The 22,813-nt window shown below is 53.3% G+C and overlaps 8 protein-coding genes across 8 annotated transcripts; 4 read left to right on the forward strand and 4 right to left on the reverse strand.

The window, feature by feature from the left end:
* Window positions 1-2,989: 2,989 nt before the first annotated feature.
* On the forward strand, window positions 2,990-4,778 carry ColSpa_01561 (putative transporter; the record flags this gene model as incomplete). Its single annotated transcript, XM_049267773.1, has 6 exons — window positions 2,990-3,465; window positions 3,528-3,712; window positions 3,786-3,961; window positions 4,021-4,229; window positions 4,289-4,458; window positions 4,519-4,778. The coding sequence occupies 6 exons, from the start codon at window positions 2,990-2,992 to the stop codon at window positions 4,776-4,778; spliced, it is 1,476 nt and encodes a 491-aa protein (XP_049123730.1).
* A 2,463-nt stretch (window positions 4,779-7,241) lies between these two features.
* Window positions 7,242-8,537, reverse strand: ColSpa_01562 (non-reducing end alpha-L-arabinofuranosidase; the record flags this gene model as incomplete). Its single annotated transcript, XM_049267774.1, has 3 exons — window positions 7,242-7,523; window positions 7,571-7,851; window positions 7,937-8,537. The coding sequence occupies 3 exons, from the start codon at window positions 8,535-8,537 to the stop codon at window positions 7,242-7,244; spliced, it is 1,164 nt and encodes a 387-aa protein (XP_049123731.1).
* Window positions 8,538-8,734: 197 nt separating this feature from the next.
* Window positions 8,735-9,137, reverse strand: ColSpa_01563 (non-reducing end alpha-L-arabinofuranosidase; the record flags this gene model as incomplete). The annotated part of the gene is made up of 2 exons (XM_049267775.1): window positions 8,735-8,772; window positions 8,846-9,137. The coding sequence occupies 2 exons, from the start codon at window positions 9,135-9,137 to the stop codon at window positions 8,735-8,737; spliced, it is 330 nt and encodes a 109-aa protein (XP_049123732.1).
* A 476-nt stretch (window positions 9,138-9,613) lies between these two features.
* Window positions 9,614-10,141, reverse strand: ColSpa_01564 (putative glutathione-dependent formaldehyde-activating enzyme; the record flags this gene model as incomplete). Its single annotated transcript, XM_049267776.1, has 2 exons — window positions 9,614-9,907; window positions 9,977-10,141. 2 exons carry the CDS (start codon window positions 10,139-10,141, stop codon window positions 9,614-9,616), a joined length of 459 nt encoding a protein of 152 aa, XP_049123733.1.
* A 594-nt stretch (window positions 10,142-10,735) lies between these two features.
* ColSpa_01565 (uncharacterized protein) lies at window positions 10,736-12,781 on the forward strand (the record flags this gene model as incomplete). Its single annotated transcript, XM_049267777.1, has 5 exons — window positions 10,736-10,822; window positions 10,913-11,432; window positions 11,488-11,780; window positions 11,834-11,952; window positions 12,007-12,781. The coding sequence occupies 5 exons, from the start codon at window positions 10,736-10,738 to the stop codon at window positions 12,779-12,781; spliced, it is 1,794 nt and encodes a 597-aa protein (XP_049123734.1).
* A 1,641-nt stretch (window positions 12,782-14,422) lies between these two features.
* ColSpa_01566 (D-arabinitol 2-dehydrogenase [ribulose-forming]) lies at window positions 14,423-15,546 on the forward strand (the record flags this gene model as incomplete). Its single annotated transcript, XM_049267778.1, has 3 exons — window positions 14,423-14,717; window positions 14,809-15,190; window positions 15,249-15,546. 3 exons carry the CDS (start codon window positions 14,423-14,425, stop codon window positions 15,544-15,546), a joined length of 975 nt encoding a protein of 324 aa, XP_049123735.1.
* Window positions 15,547-17,108: 1,562 nt separating this feature from the next.
* ColSpa_01567 (putative mannan endo-1,6-alpha-mannosidase) lies at window positions 17,109-18,739 on the reverse strand (the record flags this gene model as incomplete). The annotated part of the gene is made up of 6 exons (XM_049267779.1): window positions 17,109-17,470; window positions 17,522-17,556; window positions 17,619-17,978; window positions 18,028-18,157; window positions 18,206-18,526; window positions 18,577-18,739. The coding sequence occupies 6 exons, from the start codon at window positions 18,737-18,739 to the stop codon at window positions 17,109-17,111; spliced, it is 1,371 nt and encodes a 456-aa protein (XP_049123736.1).
* A 1,780-nt stretch (window positions 18,740-20,519) lies between these two features.
* On the forward strand, window positions 20,520-21,080 carry ColSpa_01568 (uncharacterized protein; the record flags this gene model as incomplete). Its single annotated transcript, XM_049267780.1, has 1 exon — window positions 20,520-21,080. One exon carries the CDS (start codon window positions 20,520-20,522, stop codon window positions 21,078-21,080), a length of 561 nt encoding a protein of 186 aa, XP_049123737.1.
* Window positions 21,081-22,813: the final 1,733 nt, after the last annotated feature.

Genomic DNA, 22,813 nt, shown 5'->3' on the forward strand with positions numbered 1-22,813 from the left:
ATCCCGTCTTGACCGCAACCGCATGGTCTCCTATCGCGGCGCCCTCTCTCCCCTCTCACCACAAGACTCGCCCTAACTCCCGTTAACCTCCCTACCATACTGCGCCTCCAGACTTGTCGCCACTTCCTCGCCCGCTCGAGCAGTAGCCCATCGAGAAAGATATTCCGTTCGACCGGCGCTAATCATGATTTAACCCTTCCCTACACGTGGCCGCCAAGTAAGCCAAGAACTCTCGTCATGTCGCCCTCAATTGAGCATCGAGGATCGCCAGACGCTCGACTGTCCATGTTACTTGTGTATTGTCTTTGTGGCTTCAAGGATGGGAGGGAACATCTCTCGTCTCGGTGTAAAGGCACATGGCAGCAGGGCACTCGTTTTCTTGGCTGCCGTATGCCACGCCATGGCACGGCAGAGTCATAGGAAGCAGAGAAAGAGCCGCCTTCTTCAACACGAAGATTGACTTCCTTTTTGTGCACCGTGTTCCGAAAACCTGGCCGGGTTGGCATTGCGTTGCTTGTATATCCGGAACCACGACAGGGCCCGAAGATATAGCCTCTAGGAAGCTTTTCAAGAGCGACGTTGGTCGGCAGAACAGAGTTTGGATGCTTGCACACCCAGTGCGACTGTGGCAGGGACCCAGAAGTTCCTCGTATCTCGTCCTCAAGATTCGGAAACCTCTTTCAGTGTCTCAACCATGGCTTCGGTCCGGTGCGACGCAATTCACGGATTATGCGCGGGGCGACGGCCTGGCTAGCCGCCATTCCACCCAGCCCATTTAGGCTGGTGTGGTTTGAGACAGAGAGCCCCTGGTCATCAGGTTCGTAGATGAAATGCCAGGTTCGTCCAATATAGCAACCCAATGCAGTGGACGCATTCATAGAATTGCATAGTTGGACTGCTACATTCCTTGTTAGCTAGGGCAACCTGAGTCGCAAACCGGCGGCCTAGGGCTCTGACTTGCATGCACAAGTACACACTCACGGCGTTTGACACACGTACCTACAGTTGGCGAGGATGATCTGCTCTGAATTTGTCAATGAGTGTACTATGGATACGGATGGTTTGTGTGCGCAAATCCTCTGGTTGCGATAGTGCCTGAGGTATGCACACCACAGTTACTGATTATCCGTAGAGGTGGCGCCAACGCTGGCACGTTGGGACCTTTGATGTTGTTTAGACGGTTAATTGGAGATACAAAGCCACAGAAAAGCCCGATTTCCACTCACTGGGGGACTGGCTGACATGGTTGAGGTTGGGGGCCCCCAGCTTGGCGCTTCTTGGCAATATCACCAAGCACAGGGGGGAGGGGAGGGTACTTGAGGCCAGACGGAGTAACTGAGATGACTGTGACATTGGCGTGCGGGGGAAAGATTGATCGCTGAGGAAGCAAGCACCTAGAGTTGGTTTCCCGGGGGGATAAGGACGGAGCGTCCTGAGATGGGGTGGTGATGATGATGCAGCCGTTGGCTTGGTGTAGCTTGATTTTTCCATGCCTTTCTTGGGCTTTTGTGTGTGTGTGTGTGTGTGTGTGTGTGTTTCGGTAAGCACTCTGTCTCTCTATTATGAAGGAAAAATGCAATGTAGACGTGATTTTCTTTTCTTTTTTGGCATGAGGAGTTGGAGTATGGTTGTCGTGTCCTGCGATGATTTCTCAGGTCTGGCTCACCCGCACACGGCCACTCTATGTTTGTCGATGGAATATTCCTTCGTTGCTACCTTGGCTTATTCTAAGTATATTGCGGCAAGAGAAGAGGAGGACAGGAACATCTGGCCCCAACGGATCATCTGTCCCTCAGCTGCGCTAAAGCAAGATGTGCATAGAAGGACGGGTGATATGCGATAGCGAGCAGCCTATGGCTGGACCGGAGGCAGCAGGTATTGATCAAGAACGGTATAAGCTGACAGGATCTGGATCCTGAGAAGCGGTAGAGTTGCATCTGCGACACGACGACACCAATGCCGCCATACAGTGAGAATGTAGCTGCTTTAGATGTGTGGTTTGCAGCGGTACCAATGGCCTGCCTCTGCAGCCAGCATGTATCTCTTGCTACCAAGTAGTTAAGGTAGCTTTTGACCATTGACGCGGTGCAAATCAAAGTAGTGTAATGTAAGGCAACGTAGGGGGGTACGTACTCCTCATATCGCAACCCCAGCCAAAATAGCACCAGCGAGACATCCGGACTTTGGACAGGGGGTTTTCATTTTTTTCAATCCTTTCTCGAAACCCCATGGATATTACACAGATTGCCAAGAGACTAAGTCTCCGGGGTTGAGTCTTATGTGTCTTCCAACTAACTGCCTTGCCCACCTGGCTGGGTACACCAGACAGGGTGCTAATATACCCGCTCGAGGTGGCCGGGTTCCTTCGCCCATTACTTGTAGTCATTTAAAGAGGACAGCTTCTTCCCCGGGGTTCTTCACGTCGCCGGTCTCACCTCCTTCCTCTCCCCCTTCGTTCTTTTCTCTTGCCATACTCGGCTCCTGCCTCACTTGCTCTTGCACTTGCTCTCGCACCTGCATTTGCGACTGGTTACTCTTGCCATATTTCACCCACCCGGACTCATCTGGCTCTGTGTGATAGACTAACAACACACGCCTTGGGCCTCAGTCTTTGGCCAACCACGACAATACTCCAACCCCACGTGCGACGCTTTTCTTCCGGCATCGACACCGGTTACTTGCCGTAATACTGATTAGCTTCGTCTTCGCCAATTTCACCTTGTGTCGCCTCTATCGGCTTCAGAGTCTCACTCAATTAACTGTCTTCCGAGACAATCATCGACGTTTGGTTTCTTTGGCGCCGGCTGTCTTAAAAGCCTCATTCACCCGCCAGTTAACCATCTCTCTCCAAAACAAAAGCGCCGGTGTTTGGGAGTGTTATTTATTTTCCACCTCGCCTCAGCTTTTCTCTCCGCCGTCTCTCTTGCCGGACTTGATATTCATAACAACTACGTCCTGAAGCCGACCCGCAAGTCACTATAGACCCAAGATGTCCACCTCTGAGAAAGACGTCAAGGCGGACGTTACTGCCAACCCATCCATCGAGGTCGAGTATGCGAGCGACCCTGATAGAGGCGGATTTGACCAAGCCGCCACTAAGAGACTCATCCGCAAAATCGACTGGACCCTGATTCCTTTCCTTGCCCTCTTGTATCTGCTGTCCTTCTTGGACCGCACCAACATTGGCAATGCTCGTCTCGCTGGTCTGGAAGCGGACCTCGGCATGAAGGGTCTTGATTACAACGTGGCTCTGTCCGTCTTTTTCCCCTGGTATGTCGCTGCCGAAATTCCCTCCAACTTGGCCATGAAGCGCTTCCGCCCTTCCATCTGGATACCCTCCATTATGGTCGCTTGGGGTGTCTGCTGCACCCTTATGGGTCTTGTCCACAACTACCCGGGACTATTGGCCTCTCGCATGGCTCTCGGTCTCGCCGAGGGTGGTTTGTTCCCCGGTATCACCTACTAGTAAGTATTCCTCATCCTGGACTATCTCATTATCCCTCACCATCTGACTCTCTTGTCCACAGCATTACTATGTGGTACCGACGCCATGAGTGTGGTCTCCGCATGGCCATCTTCTTCTCTGCTGCCACCGCTGCCGGTGCTTTCGGAGGTCTTCTTGCTCGGGGTATTGTTGAGATGGATGGAGTTGGAGGCAGGCCCGGTTGGGCTTGGATTTTCATCCTTGAGGGTATCCTCACTCTCGCCGTTGGTAAGTTGGGACTGGAGGGCAGATAATCCGCTTAACAACTGAACACTAACTATAAGCGTTCCTTTTCTCAAAGCTATCGCCGCCTTCTTCATCATGAATGACTACCCTGCTACTGCTAAGTTCCTCACTGTTGCCGAGAAGGAGGAAGTCACTCGTCGCCTTGAGCAGGACCGTTCTGCGCTTGCCGACGAGTTTAGCATGGTTTACTTCAAGGACGCTCTGAAAGACTGGAAGATTTGGGTACATATGGTCAGTGTAGAACGTGCCAGAACTTGCTGTACCAGGGTGTTGTACTAACAATCTTTTAGTTCATCACCATCGGAGTCTATACTCCTCTGTACTCCTACTCCCTCTTCCTCCCCACGATCGTCAGCGGATTGGGTTACACCAATGAGACGGCCCAGTTGATGACTGTACCCCCTTATATCGTGGCCTGCGCCTGCTGTATCGGCGGCGGGTGGTTGGCTGATCGTCACCGCCAACGCGGTATCTACATGATCTTCTTCTGTCTTGTTGGGTACGTCCTTTGTTCCGCCCCTACGTGATGAGAAATCAGCGACTAATCCGTCTCTTCAGTATGGCTGGCTTCATCATGCTTCTATCTTCCCAGAGCAATGGTGTCAAATATGCTGGTTGTTTCTTTGCTGCCTCCGGCATCTACCCCAACGTCCCTCAAGGAGTCGCCTGGAACGGCAACAACATTGGGGGTTCAGTCAAGCGGGGCGTTGGTATTGCTATGCATGTCGGTATGTAAAATTCAGCACCAACCTCTTCTTTTGCGGAGGTCGACCACTAACATGGTGCAGGTTTCGGTAACCTTGGTGGTGCCATCGCTGGTTTCCTCTACCAGGCCAAGGACAAACCCCACTACTACCCCGGCCATGGCACGCTATTATCGACATTGACCATGTCCATGTGCCTCTCTATCTTTATGACCCTTTACTTGCGTCGCGAGAACGCCCGCCGAGACCGCGAGTACAAGGACCCTGCTCAGTACACTGCCGAGGAGAGAGCCGCTGAACGCCACAAGGGTGACAATGCTACCTTTTTCCGATACACCGTCTAATGGACTTATGAAATTTGGAGCATTTTCAGTTCTTGATTTGATTGGGGTCTCATACGTGAAGGAGCACAGCTGCGTCAGGGGCAACTGCCATAGAGAAGGGAACAGAGCAGGAAGGGGATAACCCCGATTATTCTTGATCACACCTGTTGAACTTATCTCATATCAAAGACACCCAATTATAGTTATTTGCAGTTTGTAATAAATTACGTGAACGTAAGATAATCATATTTACGTGAGTACGTGATACTGGTCTAGTCTGAAAATACGAAATACTGCAAGCTAGGCTAAGTTTCATCGTCACTCACTCGAAAATCTATGGGCCATATGCATAGCGGACCAGATTTCAAGACCCAAACCATGAAGCTAGGTGTTTCCATCCATATCCATGTAAAAGCCAATCATCTAACACCTGTGTCGAGAACCAGACCAATAGACGTCCGCCTCCAATATTGGCGGTGCCCGATGAGTGGGGGCTCCTCGGCCGTTAGCATCGTCACCATTTTGGGACATCTGAGAGACGGCCCCTCGCCTGTGTCTTGGCTTCAACATCCCTTCCCCCGACAAACGTGGAGAAACGTGGGGTAAACCGACGAGGTGGTGAACAAGTTCAACAGGGGTAGGGGGACGGCGTAAAGAAAGGGGTGGAACACCTACTCTAGTCCAGTTCCAGGGTCTAGGGCTCGTCGGGTTTGGGGCTGGCCCAGTTAGATGCCCGGCCACCGCTGGGACTTTCCGAGGGCAGTGCATTGTGCAGATGTTGCCTTGATAGACCCCCATAGGTGGGTTGGACAAGTCCTTTTCTTATCTCCGGCCTAGGCGAGAGGACCCAGAGACGCGGCACGCCGCTACTTCATATGTTCAAACACGACTCAAAGAGATTGCTGCCACTTGGTCACGCGGATGGTGCCAATTCCAGGGACTCGGGAAGATCCACCACTGAATTCTCCTTCTGTGCACGTGTAAAGCTTTCGTATTTCCCACGATGCTAGACTAAGCAATGAATTTGATCTTGCACCTTGGACATTGCGGCCTTATCTTCTTCCACCAATTGTTCTTAACTCGGAAGAAAATTCCGTGAGGTTCAAAGCAACACCCATCAACGTCGAGCTACGTTCTTCATGACACTTCTCTAGTTTCAGGCCCCTTTGTTACTGCTTCCCTAGAGATCCTCGTCAAATATCACACCTTACTAAAAACACAACCTCTCCACGTTCCAATTGACCCAAGAAGACCGGCATCTCAGAGAAACAACCCTCCTCGGAGGCGCTTCAGGCGGCAAAATCGTCGGTTGTGGCCTGGGTCTCAACTTCCCCAACAATGGCTGACTGCATCGCGTCTCCGATATAAATACGTCGTCGTTCAACACACACACACACATACACACACACACACACATACACACACAATAAAAACCCAGTATCGCCGCCTTGTTCACACCGTAGCCGCTCAGGCCAGGTACATGCATGTTGTAGACGGCATTCCTGTTGATGTTAACGATAACCGCTGGGTTGTCAGTGCCGCAGCAGCGACGACGGCGGAGGCAGCCCCATGTCATTGTAGCCGTTTCGAAGCCGTTTTACCTAAAGCCGTGACACCGGTTCCTAAAGTCTGCATCAACGAAGCCTACCGACTTAGGGCAATAGCCGGAACTGTTGACGATGACACCTGGGGAGTGGCCTACGGCAGCAAAGGCGATAACAGGCTGTTCTGGGGATGATACGCTAACGAAGTGGTAACACATATCTAGCTGGGAAAGTCCAGAGAATAGGGCCGCTGAGGTGTCTAGCAGCAGATTCGGTGCGGTCTGTGAGATGAGCTTGAAGACATCGGCTTCAGCAAATGAACGGGAAATAGCAGTACTTATTCCTGGGCATTTAACTGTGAGAAGGACGAGCAGGAGAAATATTTGCAGAGTAATGTTGAAGAAAGCTTAGGGGGGTCTCAAGATGTTTCGACTGGGTTCAAAATAAGAGATATGTTTGCGGGCTCCCAAGTTCAAGCCGTCGTCGACAAGGCAGATCTTGTATTCCCCACGCACCGGGGCAGAATACCTATGAAAGATGTATCCGACATTCTAAACTGAACACGAAATTACTTTGAGTCTGTACAATAACATGATATCGCAATTGGGTTGGAATTTATTGATCAGAGCTCGAAGCCACCATCGGACTTGACAAGGCCAAGATTTAACAACCAACGTAGCATTCGTAACCCAGGGAGAGAATTGGAAGTCAACACTGGGTTAGAGGGGACCGAGGATAGTCACCTCATCAAATTGAAGGCGTACAGATCGTCAGGAAACATAAAAGCTCGTATTGAGGTCAACTCTCCTAATGCTCTGTGGCCAGGATTGAAGATAATATCTGCTTTTAGACCTTGGCGTTGCTTCGTCTAGGAGCTAAATTATCTAGCTTGCATGCAAAGATTTTTTGTACCTACGTATTTATTCTACATAGTCTAAGTCTACGTCTCCAAGATTTCAATATCGGTGAAGTCCGAGGGATCTAGTACTGGTTCGCTTCGGCCGATTGAATACACGCCATACATGACGCCACAAAAGGCCCCGCCGACGGGAGGGAATACGGTCAAAGCCTCTGATGGGAAAGAAAGTCTCGTCTCTACCTCACCAACAGAGAGGCTCATCTCGTACTCGGTGGGCTTGGCTGTGATCGTAAGTTGAACGGGCTTGTTCAGATCCAGAGAGGATCCCGAAGAATCGCCAGACACCAGTAGTGGGTACGTGAGCTGTCATAGTCAGTAAAGTATCCAGCCCCGATTGGAAGATTTGTTACCCTGAGTTCGTTAATCTTGCCTGTTGGCTCTCTCCTAACGATGGTTGGGACAGCCGGTCTTCCGCCTCCTGGTTGAACTGCACCAATGCCAATGGTAGCGTAAGAATACTGGCTCCACCAAACGGTGACACCGGACTCGTATCCTGCTCTGCTGGGTTTGAACAGCATCTTCGCCCTTAGTGTCTCATTGTAGGATGACTGCTTCCTCAACAGCATCGCTGGTGACTCAGGACTGTCGAGATCGAAGCAGTTGCCGTAAAGTCTAAGGTGGCCCGGACGCTCTGTAAGACTGTAACAGGTCTTGATTGGAGTGTCTTGAAAGAGTTAAATGCAATTTTTCGAGGGTAAACCTGGAAGGAGACTGACTTTTGTGGTACCATCCAATATCAAGAGAGGGCTTGGCCAGATCTGCCTTCCACTTGACTCTGTTCTCGTCTGCCACAGCGACCTTCTGGATTGGCTCCCTACCAACGGTTTGAAGCGTAATGTTGCGGCCTTGGTTAAAGACGGGCCAGTCGTCCTGCCAGTCGACTCGAACCAAGAAGGTCTCTCGACCCATTTGAGGCTCGATGTACTTGTCCCCAAACTTGACAGGACGAACACCAAGCATTACAGACCACCACCGTCCTTGATAGTCCTCAAAAACGTCGCAGTGGCCAGTCCTCTGGACCTCCTCATCGGGTCGGTTGTACCACAATGCCCTACCTTGCCCCTCCCACGGACCGTATGGTCCCGTTTCGCTTCTAAGAACCCATTCCTGATGGCCAGCCTCCGTACCGCCTTCGGCAGTGAAAAGATAATAATACTTCCCTTTGCGAATGATGTGTGAGCCTTCGGCGATGCCGAAGGGGGATTCGCGGATCACTTGAGGCGGGGTGATGGTTCTCCCTGTAGCGATGTCAATCTCTGAAATGTGAATAGCGAAGTCCTTCAACTTCATCCCCGGGGTACGCGTTCCCATCCGCATTGTTGTGGACAGGTAGACTTTTCCATCGTCGTCCCAGAAGAGATGGATGACGCGTTAGCTACCCAAACGATTGGTCAGAGATGTACACGTACATCTTGATCAAATCCAGGGTTATCAAAGTAAACAGGGTCTGACCAGGCGTTTTCATCCCAGATGTTGTCAGTCCATACGTAGAACCCTCGCGGAAAGATGCGTTCCTAGGTCGCATCATGAGCGCTGCTCTCTTGTGCCATTCCTGGAACATGGAGGAAATCCTACATCGTTTGTCGGCCGATACCTTTGGAAAAGCCCGTTTGCGAGATACCAACGTTTTTCTCGTGGCCGGTATCGAAGCGTGCTTGCCCAGCTTCCGGCTCCCGGCTCAACAGTTCTCAGCTCAATCTGGCTCTTGCGTGTAAGTGCATGACCGATGAGTTTCCAGTTGATGAGGTCCGTCGAGGTGTAAATGGCGCATCCTGGGAAATATTCAAATGTCGAAGTCGATAGGAAGTACGTCGCAGGGCTTGACTCGGTTGCAGGAACGATACAGACGGTTGGGTCCGGGTTGAAGCCTGGAATGACGGGATTGAGGAAAACTGCTTCGTCCTCCTGGGTCGTCATTGTAACGGCACCAAATGATTACTTTACGCTGCTGTTTTTCTCAAATGGGCAGGTTGAACTCGTGAAGGATGTTATTCTAGAAGATCGTTGATAATGTAGGCTCTCAGTCGGCTGCTAGCTTGATGTAAGTCAGCGTTTGACTTCGGCACAAGTTTCTCCAGCAATCAGAGCCCGTCTCCGACCGGAAGATGCGTTCCCCACTTGGTGAAAGATGGGGCCGCCGCCCCAGAAGACGGATGATGCCGAGAGTTGGGACCTGCCGGTGATCTTGGTCGGGATCTTAGCCGTGTGTTTATTGACACACACGAGAGGTACGTTTGATGCGGAAACACTCGTTCAAAGCTCACAGAACTCGGCTGTCGCATTACCAGTGAAGAGCGGTTGGTATAGCCAAAAAAAAATGGTTTCCTTGTCAGCCACATTGCTCCTACACAGACCGCTGTAATCTCAAGACCATTGGTGACATCGTCATATAGTTACATGGTCTCTCTCTGCGTCGTACCTTTGGTTGATAACCACGTTGCTTTCCTTTTACAGAAGAATTCCAGCTTGGGCATCCACAGTCTCTCGCTGCTGGCGCCCTCGATACCCTGCACGCCATCCATGGTCCCCGAAGTAACGGCGACTTGGTTTGGAAAATCCTTCTCATGGGCAACGAAGAGTGAAGAGCCGCAGGCGCTGCAGAAGGAGCGGGCCAGCGAAGTACCAGAGTCGGCAGTCTGGGCCCTGTACACCGAGATCTTGGACTCGGGGTCTTGCACGATGAGGTTCTGTTTAACGAAGACGTCAGCATGAGTAACGGTCGGCAAGTTGCGGCTGAAGGCATCAAATGAACGTACCTTTCTATCGACCAGGCTGTTGGCCCCAAATGATGAGCCAGTGAATTTTCGGCAGCTGTTGCAGTGACAGAGTACCGTGAGAGGATGCCCTCCTGCGACGGTGTACTTGACTGCACCGCAGAGGCAGCTTCCATTGATGAGAGGAGGAGGTACGGCGTCAGCCATGGCGACGTTGTCTAAAGCATCACACGATGGAGAAAGGAGTGTTGGTTGACACGGTGTGGATTTCGACCTTATAAGTGACAAAACTTTTTGAGACAAATAAGCGAGTGGACAGGGCGAACGAAGCGATGAAGGATTTGGCGGAATCTGAATGTCGTCTAGTAGATTCTCGAAGTTACGCCGAAAGATTTGCGCTACGTCTCTGCCGACCTGAGCAGGCAGCCAATCCTTCTCGAGCAGGCAGGCACCGGCAGCATGACCGGCCTATCAATCCCTGCGGGATTGGAGCAGCCGTGAGCGAGGGTGGGGGGCAAATAGGATGAATGCGTCAATCCGAAGCGGGAAACACCAAGTTTAAAGTACCTACTCGATTGCGCACGCTTACTAGAATATCACAATCATAACCTCAGCTACACCGTACTATCCCCCAACCGAGTTGATGCTATCTCACCATGGCCCAGCCGTGGCTGAATCACTGGCATATCAGTGGTTGAAGGACCGGCCTAGACACTCTCTTTCAGCTCTCGTCACCAAAGACACCGCCAACATGAGAACGTTTTGTTTCCCTCATAATGCCAATGAGCATCTTCAAACACCATGGCCGCTGAGTCGTCGAAGCCCCCGTCGAAGCGGCGGATGAGAGTGCAGAAGTCGTGCACCGAGTGCCAGAGACGGAAGCAGAAGGTGAGCAACGAGAACACCTGTTCCACATCCCCGGATTAGACCTGTTCAGGTCTTCCCGTCACTGGCGGATGCAAACTAAGGGGGCCGCAGTGCATAATCCGGCAGTCGGACGCGCCATGCGTGAACTGCTCGAGGCGCTTCCCACCCGTGGAGTGTGCTATCATCCAGGTCGGCTCGTGTAACCCTAAGCCGGCGTACGAGGACCAGGTTCTAACCTTTGACTTGTCCTCGCTTTGCAGGGGGTCGGGGAAGCAACTAGAGGTTTCGTTACATGGCCGTCATTCAACAGCCTTACCAGAAACCACGTCCCTGAACCTACCGGAGACTCTGGTCGTACGGAGTCGCCGCAGAGCAGAGACCAGATCAAAACATATCGCTGATTATAGCCTTGAAGAATCAGAATCGCACTGTTTCACCGACCTCAAAGATCAAGACAAGGCCCTGGCGCACGGGAAAGCCCGTGCCAGCCTCTTCCTCGATGGAAACGGCGACCCGATGGCATTCTACCACAACAGTCCCGCTACCATTGGTGGGATACTCACAGAGGTGACGACTCTCCATGGAATGCCGCTTCCTGAAGGCCCTAGAACAGCAGAGCTTCTGCACTTTTGTAAGTGAGGTATTGAGCGCTATGTTCGGCAGTCAAGTCTGACTGTCCAACGCAGATATCGAGGTTGTCGCACCTAATATGGTGTCGATCGATGGCCAGAGCCAACCGCCTGTCTTTCTCACAGAGGTTTTACCGTGGATGCTTCAATCCCCTCTGTTTCCTAACATCGGCATTCTTATGTCGTCGACGACTCAATCGCTTGAGCAAGGTGTCGAAATCTCAAAGAACCCAGAGTCTCTCGCTCTCAAGGCTCGGGTGCTATCCATTGTAGCAGACTACATGCAGCGACCCTTTGACGCCATCGCAGTTGAGATGGTCCGCTCCATCATAAATCTCGTTGTTATGGAGGTAAGCTACCAGCTTACGTGGGCTGTTTTCGTCACACTGACATCCTTCTCAAGTGGTTCTGGGGCGCTGATGAAAGCATGTTTGCTCATATGAGAGGCATCAAACGCATGATTAAGCTTCGTAAAGGCATGCGAGGACTAGGGGATATTGTGGGCGAGTCTATCATAATTCTGTAAGTACGGATCGACACCCAGAAATGACAGTGAACTCATCGTGAAATTACCAGTACAGACTACGAGATTGCGTGCGCCTTCGAGACGGACCTCTACTGGCTGGAGAATGATCCGGCTCGGAATGAGGAAATCCCAGTCCCAATGACATGGCCCAACTGCTACGACAGCCCATTGCTGGCGTCCTCATCTCGATTCGAGAGCATCGCAGGGAAGCTTGGGCTATGTGCATCAACGGCCAAGATTCTGGACGACGTACGGTTTCTCACGGTTTCCGTCACGTCGGCATCGGCCTCGGCGAGCGGCAAATCGAAGATTCGCACCACCGCATCGTGGCTGTATGACAAACTGCGAGATAGAGGCGCAGTCGGCCCCACCATCATCAAATCGGAAGAGGAATGGATTCTCGAGACCGTCCGGATTGCTGCTCTGATCTACAGCTGGTCCATCAAGTCGATGCGCCAGATATCTCGATTCTACGACAACGAGACGCTCGAGGCTGCGTACCTGGCGCTGACGAGCGTAAGCATGACAACATGGAAGCGGATCCCGGGGGTTTTTCTCTGGATCATGTTGGTGGCGGCCCCGAACGCGGCACCGGACGCCAAGGGGAGGTTCATTAGGAGGAAAATGGCCGTCACGGGGCTGTCGATCGGGTTCGAGGACTTCGCGCTCGGGATATCGTATCTCAAGGCCTTCTGGAGCGTCCAACAGTGGATCGCCAAGGAAGGCGACGCGGGGGTACAGAGGCTGGAGGACAAGTGGTCTTCGGGTCTTGGCCGGGAGGCTCGGTCGAATCATAAGAATCACGAGAACATCAGACCCTCGTAGGCTTGCGCGTTGCGTGCTCCGGGGGGCCACGGGAAGGTCAGGAGAAGATTTTGCGGCGTCACAACTGCATCACTTCACGACCGGACTGTACCGACCTTTTTCTTCACCTTTCTTTTCCGCTGAGTTGTTGGCTGGAGCTTCATCGGCGTGGAGAAGGGATGAGCATCTCGGATTGCCCAAAAGGGGATGCCGGTGGACCGTGTGCGCATGCGCAAAACAATTCTGCACTCCGCATTCTCTCTGCCACTGCCCCGGACGTAGCCTTTCTCCGCCCCCTGTTGGCTCTGTTGGTCTGGACTCTGGGACAAGGATGATAATGGGGTGGAAGTTAGTTCTGGACCCTCGGACGCAGAGACACAGCAGGGTCTCTTTCTATTCGCAATAGTTAACCTTGCAGCTCTTGGAGCGAACCCGCAGCTTGTTCCAATAATGCGTCCGACCCAACGGTGAGATTAATCTGAATCGGTGTAGAGAAAGTTGCATGACCCTTGCCTCTCTCGCGAGCTACCCCATGAGCTACCTCTTTCAGACATGTTGCCCAACGAATCACGTTTCCGTTTCAAAGACTCCATAGCCTTCGGTAAACCAACCGATTTTCCGCACCGCGGCACCGGTCAAGTTTCCGCCGCGAGGGGTCCAACAAGGAGGTTAACGTCCGCTCCCCCACAACCTCCAAACCCCCATCAGACGCCTCTAACTGCTCTCCCGGAGCCTTTGGACGCGGTTTGGGAGACACTGGAACACGGGGGCCATGCGGGGCTCCAATCTCTCATCCGAAATCTGACAACCCGCATGACCTGTCTCGGACAGTCCTCGACCCATATTCTTGAATGTTCTAGCCTCTCCGTTTGGTGTAGAACCATACGCAAAACCCAGACACCGACGCGGGCGCAGGTTGCATGTTGCATGTTGCATCGGAAAAAGCTCCCAGGATACCAATGGTTTCTAAGAAAAGACGAGGCGAGGGTTGGAGAAGCTTTGCCGTTAGCCAGACAGACACGAGCCCAGCATCTTGTCACCAGTCCACTTCCGGGACCAGCAGTGATACATCGGCGCCCAACAACCAAATCGAACCAAACCGAACCAAGCCCTTGACACCACACCATACCAGGTGATCAATCCAATCACCCCTTGCCGCACCGGCGCTAGTAGCTGGTGCAGCCGATGTGTGACTGGCACTGCCATTGAGCTCGGGATGCTGGTCTTGCAATTGGGATATCGCATGAGAGCAGGAAGGGGAAGAGGAAGGGAGCAAGGAGGTGGGAGGCGGGTGCGGGGAACCTCAGTCCGAAAAAGCTCGAGTCGATGAGATATAAGAAGCAGTTGACGATGCCCTCTGCCTCTGAGAAACTCTTCTCATCATTCCACACTCTTCCTCACTCAGCTCATATACAACTAGCTCTTTACCAGTTTCCGATTGACTCTTAGCTACACGCCTCTGGACCCGTATCCCTCCTCCCTTACAGTCTCTGTGCCTTGGCCACTTAGGATCAACCACCTCCGTCATCGACCTTTACGATCGAAACCACATATCCTGGACTTGGAGAATATCTCTTCCGCCCAGCCTCCCTTCGTCGTACACACAACTGTACGACCAAAAGTCTTCTTCTCTCGCATCCATATCTCTTTGAAGCCGCAAGGATGTCACGGTACCTTACCCGCCTCCGGCCACTCCATCTAGGACCTCAATTGACCCCAGGGAAACCATTCAGACTCGCAGTGCAGCCCATCGCCGCCCCCGTGGCTCCCATCGTCGCACACCAACCCAAATCCTTCCACGCAAGCCCCAAGCCTCTCGGACCTCACCTCACATCGCCAACCCTCACTCGCGTCCTTCCCGAGTTCAGCCTCCAGGGCAAGGTCATTGTCGTCTCCGGCGGTGCGCGTGGATTGGGTCTCACACAAGCCGAAGCTCTCCTCGAAGCCGGCGCGATAGGTACTAACCAATATCTCTGTCTCCCCGCACGGGCTTTTGAAGCTGTCTCATGTCAAGTCGCCCAAGAATGAAGCTAACAATCATACACCAGTCCACGCAATCGACCGCCTCCCTAAGCCAGACCCGGACTTTGAGAAGGTTGCCCTCCGCGCCAACACCGAGCTTGCAACCTCGTTGACATACCACCAAGTCGACGTGCGTGACGTCCCGTCCCTCAACGAGATTGTCGAAGGCATCGCCAACAAGCATGGCCGTCTGGACGGCCTCATTGCCGCCGCTGGCATTCAGCAGGAGACGCCCGCACTCGAGTACAAGGCCGAGGATGTCGATAAGATGATGGGCGTCAACGTCACCGGCGCTTTCATGACGGCGCAGGCGGTCGCACGGCAGATGGTGAGGCTCAACACGAGCGGTAGCATCGTCTTGATTGCCAGCATGAGTGGCACAGTTGCCAACAGGGGGTTGATTTGCCCGTGAGTGCATGATTATTGTTTGGGTAGAGCAAAGAAGGCTAATTACATGCTTGCGCAGTGCATACAACGCCTCCAAGGCGGCAGTTCTGCAACTCGCCCGCAACCTGGCAGCTGAATGGGGCGCGCACGGCATCCGCGTCAACACCATCTCGCCCGGTTACATCGTCACTGCCATGGTCGAGGCGCTCTTTGAGACATACCCTGAGCGCAAGGTCGAGTGGCCGAAGCACAACATGCTCGGAAGACTAAGCCAGCCCAACGAGTACCGTGGGGCCGCCGTGTTCCTGCTGAGTGATGCCAGCAGCTTCATGACAGGTAGCGACTTGCGCATCGACGGCGGACACTGCGCGTGGTGAGTGCTGGGAAAGGGAGCGTCGGCGTTATGTGATTAGTCATGATACATCCAGACTTCGGGCGTCTGGCGGTTTCGCTTTTGTAGAGCAATATACCTATAATACATTCTTACATTTTCTTCTCAAAATTTCATTCCCGATGTGGAAAGCTCAGGCCGGGGATGTGATGCCTGGCCGTCCTAGCCTGGCTACAACACCCTTCTTCAAGTTCAGCCTTTGCTCAATCTCCGCTGGAGAATATCCCTTGTCCCGCATCAGGTGCATCTGCACAATAGTCTTGAGGTCCAGGAACTCTCTTCCCTCGCTGGTACTCCGGCCTAAGCCGTCAAACTCGTCGTCGGCCTGCTTCTGGAACCGACTCCTCGCTTCAAGCGTGCCTAACGTCGCATTCCGTGACGTCGAGGGGAACAAAGGGCCGGGATTCTGGATCAAGTCGGCGTGAGGGCTTGGGCCAGCTGTAGAAGTAGGGGAGAAAGTCGGGTTTGGTTGGACAACTCCCATCTGCCGAAGTCGAGAGGAGAATTCGGCTGTGACGTTGTCAGGGTTGACAGAATCGGCAGAGATGTCTGAGTCATGGGTGGCAGTTAGAGAATGTGATGGAGAGGAAGAAGACCTGGCATTGACTAACCATCCGTCTTGGACGTTGCGGCTTTTGCCTGCGGCCGGCCTTGCGCGGGCTGTGACAGAGGAGGAGCTGGAGCTGCTCTCCCGGCGGCGGAGGTGGGCGGCACCGCGCCGGGCGCACGGGTTGGGAACTTGCGCGCTGTGCCTTGTGCGGCCTTTGATGACGCGGAACCCATGATATGAGTAGTGATTAATCGCGTTGTGGTGTTGGCCAAACGAAGGGATTGAGCTTTGACGAGGAAGAGGGAACGCAACCAGGGGAGCTCCGAGATTCTTTGCAGCGGGCAACGTCTTATCGATAAGATGCTTTCCACAGGGCCACATCGCGGGCATGACGCATCCATGATTCCTGCTCCCTCAGCAGGAGCGCTGTAATTACTATGTACGTACCATCTCCAATGTCAGACGGATCCACCAGGCCCTTGATTGGCCAGTCAAGTGTCGACGCTCAATTGTGTTTCCGCCATAAGTTACAACCTTTGATCTTCATCTTCATAACTAAACATATTTCGCGGCTAGGAAGTATACAGTATTGATTAGACCCGGGCTTCTCCTCTGGGTTATGTTTCCTTGCACTTGGGTGAGAATGCTTCAAGCGGAACCATATTGGTAGCATAATCCCAGAGATCGCAAGTGAGTTCTGTGTAATGAGCAGGGATGCCAATTGGGGTCGAGTTGCCATGATCCTACTGATTACCCATCTACTAGTCTTTTATTGGCCTCTCGCTATATGCTAACACGAGAATCCTCCAAAAGCAGGAGTCAGGATACGGAGTGGCCCATTATTTGTCCACGCAGAGACACAATCTCTTGGACTACTTGATTAAATATGTACAGCGAAGAGAAGACTATTCACGGCTTTCATATTCTGGCAACACTCCTGCCACGTCCTGGCAACCCTTGCTCAGCCCTCCAACGTGATGTGAGTTGGATAATGTTGTCTAGCCGATAGCTCTGACGTGATTGGTTACCAAGCACGTCCACTCATCAGTACCGTAGTAGATTGTGTTGCCGTCGTTATGCGTCTGCCCGGTGCTGATGGTGTCGCCCAGTTGCCAGAAGGCATCGCCGGCCATGCCGGGAGTGGCCACCGAGGTAAGCTGCCAGGGTCTCTCCAGCTCGCAGTGGTTTGTGGGCGTGCCGTCTAGGTTTCGATTCTGATCAGCACTGTTCTTCCTTTTGTTGCGTTTAGACCTGTGGTGTAACAGCTTACATTCTTCAAAGAAGCAAGGCTTGTTCGCCGCAACGCATGCCTTGGCATGGTCAGTCACCCACTTATCGCCGGCAGTATAGCCAACTCCCCCTATCTATTGCTTTAGCAGCTGCTCCCTTTGCGTGTAGTGGGAAGCCTTACAAGAGTTGGGGTAGAAGTGGAAGGTTCCAAAGTCCCTGAAGGTGCGACGCACGTTAATACCACATACTCGTTCGCGGGATAAAGAACAGCGTCTCACAAGGTCGAAATGTTAAGCAGCGCCGGCCAATCCGTGCCTTCCCCGTATTGGTAGGGATACGTCGTGTCGCCTGGAAGTCCCATACCCTCGTCCCCGAGAGTCACCAGGTGGTTGGGGTCCAGAGACTTGACATATTCCGAGGTAGACTTGGCCCAGTTATAGATAACAGAGGTGGCACACCCTTGACAGCGGGGCTCATTGGCCAGCTCCCAGGCGAAAATGGCGTTGGAATTCTTGTACCGACTGACAACAGCGTCGATGTACTTGCGGTACTGCGCCTGGGCCGCCGTGTTGGTGTACCATCCGTTGTGGTCACCGCCAAAAGCGTTGGTGTACGCCTTGATTCCGCCGTAATCGTCCCTGAAAGTCGTTAGACGTAGTTCGCCGGCAAGGGCTCGATTGTACTTACCAGTTGTTGACGAAGTTGATGATGAGCTTGATGCCGTTCTTCTCGGCCGATGCGACGACGGTGTCCAGGCGCCCGAGACCATTGGCACCAGTGTTGATGGTAGAGCCAGAGGCCGTTAGGTGTTGAAACCCTAGAAATGTCAAATCGATGAGACCAAGGCGGGAATTTACAGACTTACAGTTATCATATTGCGGGACAGTGTTGACATCGCTAAACCCCCAGATGCGGAGGATCTTCAAACCTGATGTTTTGAGGTGACCAAGAACAAGTTCGACGTCGGCGGCGTTGGTCAGGAAGCTGCACCAGTAGCAGTTGGTGCCGGGGTAGTACTTCGTTACGCCGTCGATGGTAAACTTGGTACCGCTGACCGAGGGGAAGCCGGTACTAGGGGGAGGTGCAGCCGACGAGGTCCGGGATGACGTGGTTTGGACGGATGAGACCGTCGCGGGGCGGGTAGAGGTTGTGAGGGTGCTTGACCGGACAGTTGTGACGGCATTACCTGGAATCGATGAGTCGAGGAATATTGCAGCGTGCTAGTGGTGGACATACCAGGGAGACACTGTGAATACCAGGTGTTGCTGAACGTGCAAACCGAACCAGCCACGCAGGTCGTAGGCCCAGTCCATCCTTGACCACCACATTGTCCATACAACGGCGCCTGCGCAGAGGCAGCGGCCGCAAAGGCGAGCGCACCAGCAATCATAGACTTCATATTGAGTTTTGCGATTTTGTCTTGTCAGGATGAGTCCCAATGTCACAATACCGGTGGGACGGTAGCTATTTTGTATTCCAACCCAGACTCCGCTTCTCAAAGCCGCCTTGACCTGAACAGCCACGCCGGATCGTCGTCTTCCTTACCCCTCGAAAGCCTCCTTCCTTCCAACTCCGAAATTCCATCAATGGCGTCCTACGGAGTCGTGTTTCCCCACGCCAGGGCCAACGGGCTGGACCCTTGGATCGACTGACTAGGGTTGCTTTAGGATCGCGAACAGGAGATATCCGAGAAGGTACGTGTAGAGGCTGCAGGCTCATGAGCATGCATTGGTAAGACGTTGAGCTCTGGCGATTGGTGGGCCGGCAGTCCGGCGCGACCTGCTTTCTGTGTCGTATTGCATGTTTTGGATGGGATCTTGTCTGTTTTGATGGCTTTTCCGGACTACAAGCAATCATGATCTACGGTTGCGCATCCCGTTGGCCCACCATTTCTCGCTTGTCTCGTTGTACCGTGTAAGCCGTTGACCGAACGAAGCCCCCTTTAGCAGCCACCACATCAATTTTTGACAACATGCCAAGATGTGTACAGCGAGAACGAGGTCAGTGGCGAAACGTTTCCAGCGCGAATGGTGTTCAAAACCGGTTGCCTTACTTGGTGTAAGTTCCGCCTCGACGTATGGGGCTGTAACGACGGAGCATGGTCCGCCGCTTCCCGCATTCGAACACGGTCGCCGCCAACCCCGCCAACGGCCAACAACCGCACTAGGCTGTTCTCTGCTGCTTTCATGAACTCAGATGGACCATGATATACCACCCAAGTTGGATACCAGTTGAGATGTAAGGTGATCGAAATGAATACACTAGCATATGAGCACGCCGCGGTGGGAGGAGGCTGAACCAGGATTTGACAGGAACCTGAAAGGCGAATAAGGCGAACACCGGGTATGAAAACATGTACGCTTCATCTTGCTCGTAGTGGTTCCCTTTCCCTATGACGGCGAGTTTATAGGACCATTACGTGCTTCGTCCAAAAGTAAAAACTTATTCCTTTGGTTCGCGCCTTGAGGCAGTTGAGACTGTACTCGGCGAAGATTGCGTCCCACCAACACGGTTGGGTTGAGCTGACAGCGAGGTCGTCCCGAGCTTCGGTAAGGCGGCTCAGATGATCCGCCCGCCATTCGTCTGGCCGTCCTCTCCGGCGTCGATCCAGTCAAGCGGCGCCTCCGCGGACAGGGGACCCATACTGCCGAAAACGAAGTAAAAGCAAGACCCGAAGCTGTCACAGATTCCCAAAGATCCTTGGATTGAATCCGTCGGGTGCGCCGCCTTCACAGAATATTCAGCAGATTCTGCTTTTGTGCCGACGGATGCGATCTGCAACATACCCTTGGGGCTCATTTGCTTCTTCGACTTGGGAAGACGCGATGCTATTCTCCATTAGTTTCTTATTGGCACACTCGGTAAACCTCGACGTAAGTAAGACCATTGGGGGAGGGAAAGACACAATCCAGGATGCGTGACAGCTTTGGGCGTTAGGTACTCATTACAGGTGGACCGTGATGACATAAGCTGGTGGGAGATGACGTGGTGTGCAATGCACAGCCTCAGGGGCTGTGGTCTGCGTTTGCCATCCATCCGGTGCTTGCTGCCGTGTTTGTTCAACTCTGATTTATTTTTCCAACGCGGAAACGCATCTGACCTTCTCCCGATATCAATTTGCATTCCGTATTTGTTCCTTGACCAAAGCATTGTCCCGACCAGGCACTCCAACCACCAATATGTCTCGCTTCTCCCACCTCGACACGGACGAGGAACGCCTCCCGCACGGCATGCAGCGCGTGGGATACGACGCCGACACACAGGTCTATACGTACCAGGACATCGACGGCAGCTACTGGGAGGGCGCACCGGGCCAGCAGTACGGGCAGCTGACGCAGGTGTCCGGAGCATCGTCCGGGCTGGCCGAGGAAGCCGAACACGACCCCTTCATCCCGGGCTCCGGCCCGGGCGGCGGCAGTCGACAGCAACAACTTTGGACGGAGAAGAGGTCGTGGAGGCAGGAGATGAGGCCGCTTCTCAACTTCTTCGTCATCATCGGACTGTTCCTGCTCGTGCTGACTTGGTGGCTGTACCGAACGCCCAGCGAAACCGAAGTTGCGCCGGAGTGCGGTCAGCAGGCTGTGCCGTATAAGATTGAGCAGGGCAACACGTGCTGGGCCATCGCGACGGGGCAGAAGATTAGCACCGAGGAGTTGATCAAGGCGAACGAGGGGCTGGACTGTGATAAATTGCAGGTCGGGAGCTTCATCTGCGTGCCTACTGTCCGGGAGGCGGCATGAGGATACGGTGAAGGTGCGTCTGCATGGCGCAATACCGAGTGCTGCTGTTGCTGGATACCCTGGAGGGATTTTTGCGGGTTCATTTTCTACTGTACGTTGCCTTGTGTGTGTTTGTTAGCAGATTTTGGAACGGACAGGCACGACGCGGCCCCGCTGCTGGTATCTGGGAGTCGAAGGTTATCAAACGATTGGACAGATGGCGACTGAAGAGCCATAGAGTATCTGCAAGTCGTTTGGTTACAGAGGTACATTGTCAGTTAGTAATGGTGAGTTCAAGAGGTCCGGTCGTCGTTGTCAGGTCTTTAATCGAGACTGACTTACAGAGTGGCATGTCGTCTGATTGTAGGACTTGATAAGCCATCAATCACATGCCAGGGATTCAGAGAACAACGTACATTGACAGATGGCCCCAAGCCTCTTTTGGACATCGTGAGCGGAGCTTTTCTCCAGGCTGAAGAGGAGGGGCCACGGTGCCGCTTGACCCCATTCGGCGACGAGTGCTGAGCGCGGGCTGATCCTAAGACGGCGACAAGCGAGCTATGTACATGGTCGGAAGTACCGGCGTGCACCCGGGCCCACCAGCGGGTACCTTGCGCCAGGTATCATCCCCCCCTTCCCCCTCCCCCCGCCTAGACAAGACATTCCCGTCGCGTCCCTTGATCAGGTACTGGGCGGGCGGTGGGAGAAATGCGTTGGTCGTGTGCCTCGTCGTGTCAGCTCTTTAGTCCTCGTTGACGGGCAAAATCCTGGCCAAAGTCATTGCAAATACTACAATCACTAATGCTATAAAATGCACTGCAACTTTTGCATCTCATTACCGCAATTCTAAGGAAGCCAACAATCCAGCTTTGAAGACGACTAGTCGTCAGGGGCGGTGGTGGTCGACCTGACTGCCCTTGGCGATGTGCTGGTGTCGGGCGCGGGTATCGTGCCCACTGAGGGGCCCTGCGCTGGGGGTTTCCAGGTCCTGTGCAGGCGGGCAAGGTCTAGCGTTGGGTTTCCCCAGAATTACAGCGTCTGGGGAAGTGGGTTTCATGGCGGGCCCCCGCGAATCGCCCCACACTCTGCTGCAAGCTCAGTCCCTCTCTCTCTCTCTCTCTCTCTCGGCGAGCATTGTCCCTGCTCACCTCGACACACCGACACGTCGACTCACTTCACAACGGAGAGACCACCCACTGCCTGCCAGTCTGCTTGTCTGCAGTTCATGCAAAAACAGTGCCGAATGTGAGCAAGAAGGATAATACATGGCATGACCCTGATGGTTCGTGTGGGGTGGCCTCATGCCCTCTTCACCCTCAGCAAGTTCGAGGTTTGTTGTACGTTGACCTAGGGAAACGCGGCACAGTCGGTCAGGGTCTCCACTCGTCCCTTTTGCGTGTGTTTGCTCCTCTTCTCTTTACCTGTCGAATCTGGATTGACTCGCTCCGCCGCGAAGTCTCTGTAGACAACCAGATACAACTGGCTTCATTGGCTTCAGATGTGGCATGTTGTCCTGAGAAACACTATTGCTCTAACGTCTTCACAGTCCCCGATCGATAGCATATCTGCCCATGCTTGCGTCACGTATCTGCCCACCCTTCATGTTGTAGCGTTGCACCAGGCGGCTGGCCTCCCATCAAACCCCCCGTCTCTCGCGCCTCCCGCTTCCTTCAATGTTGCTATTGCTTTTGCGTGCAAGTCGTGCGTGTTCGTGCGCCTTCCCTTGGTCTGGTCTCCCTCGCCTCCCGTGCTGT

Source organism: Colletotrichum spaethianum (genome assembly GCF_022836535.1).
Source record: "Colletotrichum spaethianum MAFF 239500 DNA, contig03, whole genome shotgun sequence".
Lineage (NCBI taxonomy): Eukaryota > Fungi > Ascomycota > Sordariomycetes > Glomerellales > Glomerellaceae > Colletotrichum > Colletotrichum spaethianum.